Here is a 12399-nt window from a genome sequence, read left to right as displayed (position 1 = left end):
TCACCACACAGTGGGTAGAAGGTCTTCTGAATCTCACTGCTCAAACTCTGAAATGCTAGAACCTAGTTTGGTCAAATATGCATGATCATGTTGCTGAAACACAGTGTGTTTACATGAACTGTGAATATTACACATCTGATTACTATGAATATGAAAGCTGATTATGAAATGACATCTTAAAGACCTTTCTAAGTGCATAAATTGATACTAAATGTTATCTAGAGGAGAGGAGAGTTTAAAACATAACACTTCAGGCACCCACCCGTGTAAGTCCCCATAGAGAAAAAAAAAAAGATTAGTAATTGAAAGTAAACATAAACAAGAGGAACACACATTGTGTTGTAGATATTTTTTGTTTTTATTTTTGATGAGGTAATTTTGGGGTGTATAAGTGATGCATCACTGGCTTAACAATGTATCATAAACAGCTGAGGTGGTCAAAAGTGGTCAAGAAGAACTTGAGTGAGAAAAAGATTATGCCACAAAGTAAAGTAGTCCTCTTCAAGTAAAAGGTTTCAATTTGCTAAATCTTTTTTGATTTTCTTCATTCATATGGCAATAGAAATACCTTCATCACTGGTGTTTTAGATTTATTCTATTCAGAAAGAATACAACTTAGTATTTTATGGCTAAATATGACTGAATTTGAAAGTTTTGATTACATTTTTTGAGAGGTGAAGGTCTTCTCTGATTACAGCAGATTGTGAGTGTTGGGATGTTTTAAGTCATTCTGAAAACATCTCTAAATATAACTGCCTGTGAATTTATTTTCAAAGCTAGTTTGGAATAGGGACCTTTCTTAGAGATTTTAGACGCGGGACTGTGGGTAGCCTTCCTTTCAGCACAATTAAAAATCTGGAAGAAATTGTAGAAGTTAATACCTAATATGTGACTGCTTGTATTCTAACTACTCTTCTTTTTTTTTTTTTTTTTCTCCTGACAATCCAAAGGTCTTATTCCTACTACATTGAAGTGTCCATGGACGAGTTAGACTGGATTCGAGTTATCGATCACTCTAAATACCTCTGTCGGTCCTGGCAGAGCCTGTATTTTCCTGCCCGTGTCTGCAGGTTAGTTCATCAACGTAACATTGCATGGCTGTCATTAGATAACGTAGACACCAGAATAAGTTGCTGGGTTTTGCTGCTATGTTATGTATTTCTGATGGTGTATGGTATACACAACTTTCATAAGCTGTCAAAAAAAATCCCAACATTTGTCTATCTTGCTTTTTAATATAGATAGTTGATAAATTACAGGCATCCTGTTTTGAAAACTATGATTCTTCTACCTCTAACCTTGTATCTCTTTTTTCTTCTTACTCTCTTCTTTTGTTAATTATTATTTTGAGTCATACTCTCTTCCTCTTGCAGCTGCATTCTGACAACAATGATGTTTTTTTCACTTGTTAGTAAACATCATTCCTTGGCTGCCAAATTTTTTTTAATGGTTTTAAATACTTGCAGTACAACTTGGTAATGTATTTTCTATATTTTACATGTTTTCTGTTGTTGCATTGAAAGAGTATGAAAGAGTTACGAAAGCGAGAAAGAGGAGAGTTAAGATTAAGGAGGTTTGAGCAATGATACGTGGAAAACAAAGCACCTACGTGGGCTTAATCATTATTGAGGTGATGGTGTCTTTTTGTTGGAGGTGCTGGGAATTCTGGAAAAAGCTTGTGATCACTCTGAAGTTCTCCTATCCAAAAACTGTATTGAACTTATTAACAGAGAAACTGTAATCTATAAATTCCAGAGATGTTATGATCACTATGCGTTGTATCATAGGCTCAGTGTTGTAGTAATTATTCTGTAGACACAGACTTCTTAATCATTTAGCAATTAATGGAATCACCAAGGAAGGGAAGCACTTTTTTTTTCCTCAAAGAGTGGCCTCTTGCACTGATCTTCACTGCTCTGCGACATGGAATTGCAGACAAACTGTTGTAGCGTATGTGGAAAAAATCTAGTGGGTCATTTGTGTGCGTCTTCTCAGGTAACTTTTTCTCAGCCTCCCTGTTGCTTTAATAATCTCATACTAAATGTAACTGGCTTCAAATTTATTTTTCCTGGTGCGGACAAATACATCTTCACTTCTTCCCTATAAGCTCTGTGATTCTTATTTTACTGTTTTCTCACTCTGAGATTGCAGCTGGCCTCTAGTTTGTATCTCTGTCTGATAAATCTTGGCTTAAAGGTGTCTCTGTTAAATCATCCATCAATGATGAAATGTCTCATGGAGTTTATAGGTGTGTTTTGTTTTGTCTGGTTTTGTTTTTCTTGTGACCTTAACTTAGTACAAAGTGGACAGCTTGTTACTAAGGACAGTGATTTTTGATTCCGTCATGTTAACAGAATTTGAAGAGATCTAAGGTGTTGAGGCAGGACTTTTCTTAATCTTCTTTCAAAAGGACAGCCATTCTATGACTTCATCCAAAGACTTATTCAAAATTGATTTTCAATTTCAACATTAGTTTGTCTGCTTGTCATAAAGATGTCTTTATGGCATCACTGTATAGGATGACTTTTTGAGGAGTAAGGGAGAACTGGAGAACTAAGTTCATTGGCTGTGGTTTTAATATACACACTGTTTTTCAAAACAAGTGAGTGGAATGTGTCAGATTCTGTAGGTGTTGTTGAAGGACAGTGTGTTTGTGTCTACTATACTAGGGCAATTGTTCAAACATAGATTATAAAGAGAATATTAGCCTTGATATGCTAGGCAACATTAGTTTCCTTTTTGAGTCATCTTTCATATAAGTATTAGTTATGCAAGGTGAGAGCTGTCAAGAGCTGAATTAATGTGTTCACCTGAGTTTTAAGGAGCTCTTCAAGCATTTCATTAGGCAGAAAATGTGAATGTATTTTCTATTTGCATGTATGCAGGGTTGGATTTTTGCTTGTTTGTTTTTTGAAAACCTTTCATTTTTCTCTTAGGTGAGTCATTATCCATTTTCAAATCTATAGTCAATGTCTCTTTCACACTAGCTGAATGAAAAAGATGCAACTTTCTGGCAGTTAGTTGATGAATGAAATACATGCAATTTATATCCCAATGAATTAAGACCAATTTAGCGTGCTTGATAAGTTATTCATTGCATTATGTGCATTGCAGCCTTTACCATGACTGATTTTTGATATATGAAGCATTGAGAACACATATCCACAATACTTTTAGAGTTAGGGGCATTATTGTGCTTCCCATGAAAAATAATTTGTGGGGCATTGGTACATCAAGTGAATGTTAACACCTCCAATGATTTTTGAATAGGCAATGCTGTTTCGTATTTTAGCCTTTTCAGTTTTTCAACCTTTCATTTTTGTTTTGCGGTTTTGTCTTTGTTCTTTGCCCTAGATCACTAATTTTGAAAACCTCTTTAAAGCAATTACAAGAAAATGAAACCTTTGAGAGATTCCAAATCAAATGTAGCCACATGGTGTCACTGTAATAAAAGTCTAAGACACTTAGTTTTTTCTGTGTTTAAACTCTCTTTAGTGAAACTCTTGTGGCTAGCATATGCTGTGCTTTGTGTCCTAAACTTCCCAGGTTTCTGGAAACATTATGGTTTGTTCTTAGCTGTAGAGAGAACCAGTACAGAGATCGTACATCAGGTCAGAAGGAAATTCTCCATTTGCTTTCCCATGTTTAATCTGCCACTGGATGATGCTCAGTTTTAATTGTGGGAGAAATGGACAAACCAGACGAATTTATAATTTAATAAGTAATTTGGCCAGTAATGCCAGAATGTGAAAAATACTGTGAAAGGGGGAAGAGGTCAAATTTTATTTGTATTTGCTATTTCTTTATTGTCTTAGAGAAATACTAATTGTAGAAAGTTCGTTCTTTTTTCTTATTCTTCTTGAGATATTACAACATGACTAATGAAAGTGAAATATTAATTATTACTACATAAATTCTTGGTCCTAAAGCACGTTTAAAAAACAGAACAAAAAAAAGGTAGATGACTATAGAAAAACACTGTAAATGTGGAAAATGTTTTGCACTTTTTTGGCCTTTTTAAAATTTGTTTTAAACTGAAAAATATTGAGTTATTTTACCACTACTAATTCAAACTGCTAGTATTAGAATATATCTATGTGCTTTGTGCTTCCCTTGAAGTACTTGGCTGCTATAGAAACTATAGTGTAGAAATATTTTTACCTTAGAAGGTAAGCTGTGTATTAAATGTATTTATCAGTGCAGAGGGAATATCTTCCCTTTCCTTTTATTAAGCAATGATGATATTGGGTGTTTTTTGTTCAGTGCCTCAAGAGTTTTTGATACTAGTGATTACAGCGTTTGTACTACTCTGCCTGAGTGCAGGCAAATAAAATTATAAACCCCGTCTCTCCTGAGCTTTTGATAGGGAGGGGGACTAAATACATTAAAAAAAAAAAAGTGAATGTTTCAGTAGGAACACAGTTCTAAACTAAGGAATGTTGGTAATCGTGGCCAGTTGTTTTGCAGGTAGAGATACGCTTGGAAACAACATCTCTTTGCGTAGGTTAGACAGTTGTTTTTTTTCTGTAATTCTCTTCTTGGCCAGACAGCTTCAGATACATGTCCTTAATAATAGTGGTGGTGCAGTTGCTTCATTTTTTCTTCTGCTTTGTGAGTCACTTGCTGAAGTTAGCTACTGCTTAAGCAGCAATGTTTCACTTCCAGCCTTACCGGTAGATCTCTGAATTCCCTATCTGTAGTAGGTACCTATTTTGCAGTGTTCCTTTGCTTAATGGAAATGCAATGATAACAACTTGCCAAATGGCATTCTGAATATGGTTCAATTTAAGAGCATGCTGAAACAAGAGAGGAGTTAACTCTTGAGGAAAAAGCAGTTGAAACACTTTTCTGGGTACATAAAATAAACTGAGAAGAAAACATCATCTGCAACTGGAATTCAGCACTAGCTTTTTTAAGCAAGTAATTCTTCCTCCTCCCCATACACGCCCCCGGTAGAGAAGGCTGGTATTAACAAAAAGCATGTAGACATCCAAAAGGGACTGTTGAACATTGTTTTAACTTAAAATCCAACTCTGCTACATCACTGACCTAACTGAAAAACACACAGCAAGAGTTGTTGGCAGGAGCTCTGGTAAGGCCTTCAGAATGTCCAAAAACATCTGGAAAAAGAAGAGGAGAAAAAAAAAAAAAGACTGCCATTAATATCCTTATAAAATGTCTTCTTGTGAATGCAATGATTAACCTTGGGCAACTGAAATATCTTTGCCTTAGTTACCACACTTGAGAAATATAAATGGTTACATAGGCAAAGTGTTAATTTGATTAGTTATCTTATTTGTACTGTGCTTTGGGAAGCATTTACTGCTGTGAAAATATTTTATTTCTAACTGTGCAGATATGCTGATACTTCAGAGTTTAGAAAAAAAATCTTGCTTGGCAAGACAAACAAGGTTTTCTTCATCTCTGGATAACTGAATTCTTAAAATCTTTTCCAAATTCTAATACCTATGCAGTGCAGTGATAATGTAATGTCCAGAGATAATTTAAAAATATCTTGGTTTGTTTTACAAAAAAACAGTATTAAAAAAAACCAAAACTTTTGAAATGTCACTCCAGACCTTAGAGGGTTTACACTGCTATTATTTTGACAAATCAGCTTTTACTGCAAGCAGGCAGTTTTTTTTTCCCCTTTTTTTATTTTTTTTGATTGTTTGTTTCTTTTGCTTGTTTTTCTGAGTGGAGAGAAGAGGTAAGCACTCTTTCTAGTAGAAGGTGATCACACTGAGGAATCGTTCTTGGCATGTTTCCAATACCTTGCTTTTTAAACCTGTGAAATGCAAGGAAATTATTTCCTAACATCTCCATTTTAGTGGCTAGGTGCTGCTTGCTTATCTTTCTATCTTTCCACGTTTTTTCACTTTTTTTCCCCAGATTTTTTTTCCAGTAGGTGTTCAATCTGGCATTTTTTTCTTTTCCGAAGATAATGAGAGAGTCTCAGATTTTTCAAATGGCATAGATCTTCTACACGAGATCAAGAAAGCTATTGCCTGTCTGTGACAGAATGCTTATTGATTTAAAAGATTCTTTTTCTCATCTTCGTTCATGTATTCTTTTGATCCTAAGCTTGCACTTCTAATTTTGGCTCCAAATGTGTTCTTTTATTCGTAGTGTTACAGAAGCTCACTTCTCTGGAGGCATCATCAATAACATTTTTCAAGAACTTTATCAAGACAACTCTTTTCTTAATTCTTTCTCTGTCTGTCATAACAATTCAGTTATCCTAACATAAAGAGCCCAACTCAGCTTTGAGGAAAAAGCAAAAAATCTAGTGTGCATTTAAGCTGTTGATGACAATCTGCCAGACAGCTCATCTTCTGAAAACTAATGTTTCTGTGAAAGTGTGTGTAAAGGGGTCAATATGGCTTGTATAGATAATTCTGAGAAATGTGAGAAAGAGCCTGCCAGCTCAGTTTGTTGGATATAATTCAAAAAAAAAAAAAAAAGTGTATATACTTATTTTTTGGTTTATAGTTTAAAAGAAAGTTAATTTTAAGTGGTCTTGAGTACATATTCTTCATGTGTGACCTAAATAGGCTTTTTTGTAATATGGTTAGAATTTCTATGTATTCAAAATTCTATGTATTCATTATGAGTTTAGAAACAGTAAATTGTTTTTAGGTCCATTTTCAGGCTGTTTCACCTCATAAGAAATCCAACACAGGTGAAAATTATTAGTAGTCATTCAGCTTCACAGTGATATGCAGATACACCTAAACACTAAATTATAAAATTGTTCATAATAATTCTGCAGCAAGTTGTGTTTTAAAGTTACTGTTGCATAAGACAAACCTTTATTTAAAAGGTATCTTCAACACTCTCTTTAAATCCTCTTTTGTGGTTTCTGTTGCATTCCAGGAAATAGAATTAACTGTGAAACCTTGCTATATATGCTTACGAAGACAGACTTTTACAGGAGGAAATCTTGTTTTGCCATATTTGTAAGCATTCTGGTTAGTTTTAGTTTATCGGTGACGGCCATCTGTCGAATTTGTTTGATGTCCTTGTATAAAGCATTTCTCTTCTTCCCTATTTCTAAGCAGATAATGGGCATGGTTTGTTGATGTGTCTGAAACACTGTACCACACTTAAAATCACGCATTATTAATATTCAAATTGTATATGTGACCGCAAATAATATGCTTACAAGGATTCTCTTTTCACTTTCTATGTTTATAAAGCCATCTGTCAAACAACACTAGGCCAAGCTCCGCTGTGGAATAATTTGGATGACATTAAGAATGTTATAGTACAGCAAACACGTCTGTAGTTAAACTTGCTTCTCTATTAACAAACCTCAAATTATCTTCTGTGTAGCACATTTTAAAGGTATAAATCAGTGTAAATAAGAAAACTATAAAGTAAAATGCTTCATTCAGTGTCATTTTGCTCTTTTAAAAAAGCTTGTAGAACCTTTGTCAAACTTGAGTTTGTTGAGCTAGGACTGTACTTGCTGTTTCTCATCTCAGTTCCAGCTGGGAAGCATAAGCCAAGAAGATAGGACACAAACAGTTGAAACCAAAATTAAAAAAAAAAAAAATCAATCTGAAAAGACCGATATAGAAAACTGAGCAAGTCAGGTGCAATAGAGAGTCAAGTTACTAGGGAGCATGACAATTTGTGAAATGTTGCATAAGCATTTGCAACGGTAGGAATGATTAAAGGAAGGAAAGCAATGGAACAGAAGACACCACAGAAAATACAACATGGGTTAAAAGTAAATCTCAAAGCAAAATGAAAAATATTTTTTAATGTTACTGTTTTTTACAGTAGGGATAATAGTAATAGGCAGAGTTATGTGCAATTTATCATTTTTAGGCTGCTAATGGAAGCAGTTGGTTGTCATTTCTTATGTCCTCTAAAAGAGAGAAAGTGTTCTTTGTAAAACACCAGTTTTTGCATTTGGGTTTTAATTTCACCATAAAGCAATTTTTACAGGTTTATACTACTACGCATGTTGTTAACTTGTAAGATTAGGACAAATATTTCTATATTTCACTTGAGGTGTAACAAAGATCTTGGAATTCTTAGATACTATAAGTAACATCATTAATGATCAGTAGTGACTACATTACTTTTCTTCCTACAATTTTCTCTTTGTATTGGGGAATAACAGTAGATGGAGGGTGTATTAAATATTGATTTCTAAATGTGTATTCTGTTCAGTTCAATTACTCTGTCTCTTCTAATTGAAAATTGTAAAGTTTGCTAATCAAGCTGCATTCTCATTAACAGTGTAAGTGCCCTGTTGAATCAGACCAATGGACACCTAGCTCAGCATCCAATTTTTGACCCTGAGACCAGGAGATGCTGCTTAGGGAGAACATATGAACCTGTCCATTTTCTGTGTTCCATTCTCCTTGTACTCTTCCTGATCTTGTTAGTATATGTTTATAGATATGTTGTCCATTCATTTATCTAGCAACCTTCTTTGATATGGCTGTTACCGTCTGCATTCACAATTTCCAGTGGTAACACGTTCCAAAAGCCCCATTAGCTACTACATGAAGAAAGTAGAGTTACCTATTTAGAGGTTTTCTTTTTACTGGTTTTGGTGTCTTCTAGTCCCAGTACTGTGAGACTACTCTGTGCCTTCTGTGACTCTACTGGGAGCCACAGTAGAGTCACAGAAATCACACCTTGAGGTGTGCTGACCAGAACTCCATACAAGCATTTGAGATATGGGCACACCAAGCTATTAGTGACAGAAAGCCACACTTATTTGTTCTCAGCACCCTTCCCAATAGTGTGCAATACTGCGGGGATCTCCCCCTCTCCCCCCAACCCGGGCCCTTGGGCTGTCACTATACAAAGAACTGTTAATTTACAAGACTTGAAATGATTACTTCAAAATCTCTTCCCTGAATTTGCAATTTTCAGTGTCTGAGTTTAGCATTGTTCACATTATTATCTTTTTCCTTGGATTTATCCACAATGATCTCAGGTTAGATGGAGTTTTGAGCAACCTGATAAATGGAAGAAACCGGATGATCTTTAAGATCCCTTCCAACCCAAACTATTCTATTTCCGTGGCTCTATGGTTATAGACTTTTAAAAGTGAAACATTCTGATGTTAAAATCATTATTTTCTTTGAACTCCTCCTATGTGGAGTTGAGCGGGGAAATTTGATTGATTTGCTGATGTATTTTTAAGTTGCTAAGAATTGGAAAAATCTTGAAAAGTGCTTATGAATTTAAAGAACTTGAGGTTTCTTCAACTTTGAGAAAGTTGATTCTTCAAACATGCAGGATTTGTGGGAGGGAGTTATATAACTTTGTGTGACTTGACATTACAAGTTCATTTTCCCATTAACTTACCAGACACCCTCTCTATTCTGATGCCATCAAAATTTGGGTAATGGGAAGATTTGAAATAATTTTTCTTTTAAATAAAAAGTTATTTTTCAAAAGATAGTAATATTACTGTTTCTGTAATAAGCTTTTTAGAGTCTAGAAATTAAGAGTTTAAATGTCACACGTTTGGACATTTGAAAAAATAGGAGTAAATTACAAGCACCTACTATTAAGGCATACAATCAATTTTAATTGTGTCTTATGGTATTTCCATGCTACAGTTATATTCTGCAGTGTGAATTAATAAGCTTATTATGTATAAAAATCACTTTTCAAAACTGCTGAGGAATGCTTTTTGGTTATTATTAATATTTTTATTAAAGTATCAGTAGAAGGACAATTTACTGTGTAAAATGAGTATTTATGAGCACTTGAATTGAAATAAGACAATCGAAAACTGTTTTTTTTTCAGTTTAAGTAATGATGTTAATGTTTTGCTTGGAGTGTGTGGTTTGTTTTTTCACTGTAAGAAATGTAACAGTATTATTAATTCTGATTTAATATATAGGAAAACTAAAGATAGGTGGAACACTATATGTATATGCATAGATATCCTTCCCATTCAGGTTGTATTCCCACCCCCTGCCTTATTTTATTTTATTTTTTAAGGATGGAATGTATAATTAGGTGAAAACTGATTTTAAAATTTCAGTTGATCAGAACAAAATGAAGGGCTAGAAGACATTATCACTGATGATCCCAGTTTGTACTAAATTATAAAGCATACATAACAGATGTAAAGAGAGATGCCTTCCTATGCCATATTTTATCTTGTCTTCATAGATAAATGTGTAAATGAAAGGGAAACAAATTGTTTCAGTATGGCAAATCTGTATTACTTCTTTTGAGTGAAAATGAATGAAGTTGAAATAATTCACTCTGGGGTGAAACTAGAAACTATAAATGTATTTTATCCTCTTGTTGTGAATTGACATACTGCAGATTAGTAATAAGACAGTGTTCCTCATATCGTCAAGAGTAGTCAGACGCATTCGTGTGTACTGAATTATGGTCAAGAAAGAGGGGTTCACTATACTTTCCTGTGAAATTTACACAGAAGAGCATGTAATACATCATTTTAACAGAAGCTGCTGTTCATTGTTAGAAAAGTTATTTTTTTCAGACTTCTTAAACCATTTTTATCCTTTGCATTATGGAAGGTAACTACAGTTATCTATGAGTTGCTATGCATTATCTGATTTGTGGGAAAATACTGTACAGTCTTCCAACATAGTGCCAGTGGGCCTGTGCTGGCACCACCACATCCAGCTCCTAACTGGTCTTCACCACAGGTGTCTGGAATTAAATAAGGTTTGGGGTCAGCCTATCTAGAATACTTTATTTCCACAAGTGATTTGAAGTCATGTGCATGATGGAAGAGAGTAATACTGCTTCTTTGGAGGAACGTTAGTGCAAGGAAGGGGTGCAGGTAAGGCCTAAGCTTAGGAAATAATTATTGATACTGATATATTGATTGATATTGGGAGAAAAATAATTATTGGAAGATATTTTCAGGACAAGCTCTTTTGTGGGCTAAAATAGAAGTAGGGAACTTTACGGCTAAGTACAAGTTGAGAACAATGCTCTAATCTAATTTAAATCTAATTTAATTAGATAAAGCTTTTGAAAGGGGGAAAAATGGTACCAATGATGTAGAAAGGATGTTGGTAGGAGAGAGAGGGGGGTGGGATGGCTTGTCTGCGTATGTAATCTCCTGGGATTTCTGTATGTCAAATACTAGATACAGCAAATGTGAAAGAAAGTGTGAAAAAGAGTTCTGTGAATGAAGAGTGCTTGGGCTTGTGTTTGGACAAACTGGATGAGGCAGGACTCTGGAGTTTGTATTTCAAATGTTGATGAGCCTAGGTTTATTCAAGGTGCAATGGATGTCTGTGTTTCTGTTCTTATTCCTATTTGTCATTATCTCAAATAGGGATACCCAGTGAAATGGGTTATTTGAATTTTGGAAAGAATCTGATTTTTTTTTTTAATCTGGGTTAACAATATCCGTTTGCATCTAAAATAATATAAAAAGGCATTTAGCACCTTGGAAGTTGACTGAACATTTTGTTCTGCGTTAGAAGCTTGTTTAGTGTGTATTTCATCAAAAAAAAAAAAAGTTAAAGAATTTTCCAAATCATCTGACAAGGAAAATTGCTTAAAGTGATTCATGAAATGCAGACAGAGTGTCAGCCCACGTTTGCCAGTTTCCTCTATTAGCTTTGGAACTGTTGGTTCAACTCTGTGGCAACTTAGTTAAAAATGTCACTTAGTGATGCACTGTTGCGTGTATTTTGGGATGATGGTTTTTAAATGTTTTTTATGGGAGGTAGGGAGAATGAGGGAGAGTGCTGATTTGACCAGCCCCTTGAGTATTTGGAGGATTATGCAGGTGTATCATTTATAAATATTTAAAAATGAGCTGTCTGCTTCTAAAATACACGATATATATTTATGACATATGTATTTATATATATATTATATTTTATATTTATTCAGAGGTGATCTCTAAATGTTTACTTCATTTGAACTTACATGACACTTTTTCTCATTTTCTTTCACATTTCTACTGTGGATGATCAGTGTTTGAGCTGCTCAGAAACAAACCACCAAATTTATTTACTGGTTACATTAAAAAAAAAAATGCAGGGGGAAAGGAGGCACCTAGGCACCGAAAACCATCTGTTATCCTATTTTCTTTTAAAGTAAGCCCAGCGGTATATTGTTTAAAATTGTCATTTGGAAATTTATAATCTAATCTTTATGTGGCTTCATAGCGTACATTGTATGCAACTGCCATGATGTAATTGAAAAAGTTAAATTTGTTTTCTCCTGTGCTACCTAAAAAGGAAACATTTCAATACAGAAATGATATGGGCATTATATCAATGTCTTAAGTGCAGGTGGGAGGAATCACTGTTGATCTAATAGATTTAATAGTTCATATTGAAAATCTATGAAATAGAAGTAACATTTTGCAGATGAGTAACTGCAAAGTGTGATCCTTCAGACAATTCTGAAAGCAGC

The 12399-nt window shown here is 34.4% G+C and overlaps 1 protein-coding gene across 4 annotated transcripts in view; it reads left to right on the top strand.

Annotated features, from left to right (window-relative positions):
- The window catches only part of BTBD9 (BTB domain containing 9), a 120346-nt gene that overhangs the window by 17004 nt on the left and 90943 nt on the right, over window positions 1-12399 (top strand). For all 4 annotated transcript variants that reach the window (XM_040552330.1, XM_040552329.1, XM_040552332.1 and 1 more), the window contains one exon: window positions 951-1070. In XM_040552330.1, the coding sequence (XP_040408264.1) occupies window positions 951-1070 (120 nt within the window). The remainder of the gene's footprint in view (window positions 1-950; window positions 1071-12399) is intronic.

This window comes from Cygnus olor, chromosome 3, assembly GCF_009769625.2.
Source record: "Cygnus olor isolate bCygOlo1 chromosome 3, bCygOlo1.pri.v2, whole genome shotgun sequence".
NCBI classification, from domain to species: domain Eukaryota; kingdom Metazoa; phylum Chordata; class Aves; order Anseriformes; family Anatidae; genus Cygnus; species Cygnus olor.
The sequence above is the reverse complement of the archived record's forward strand: the minus strand, read 5'-3'. Positions and strand labels throughout refer to the sequence as shown.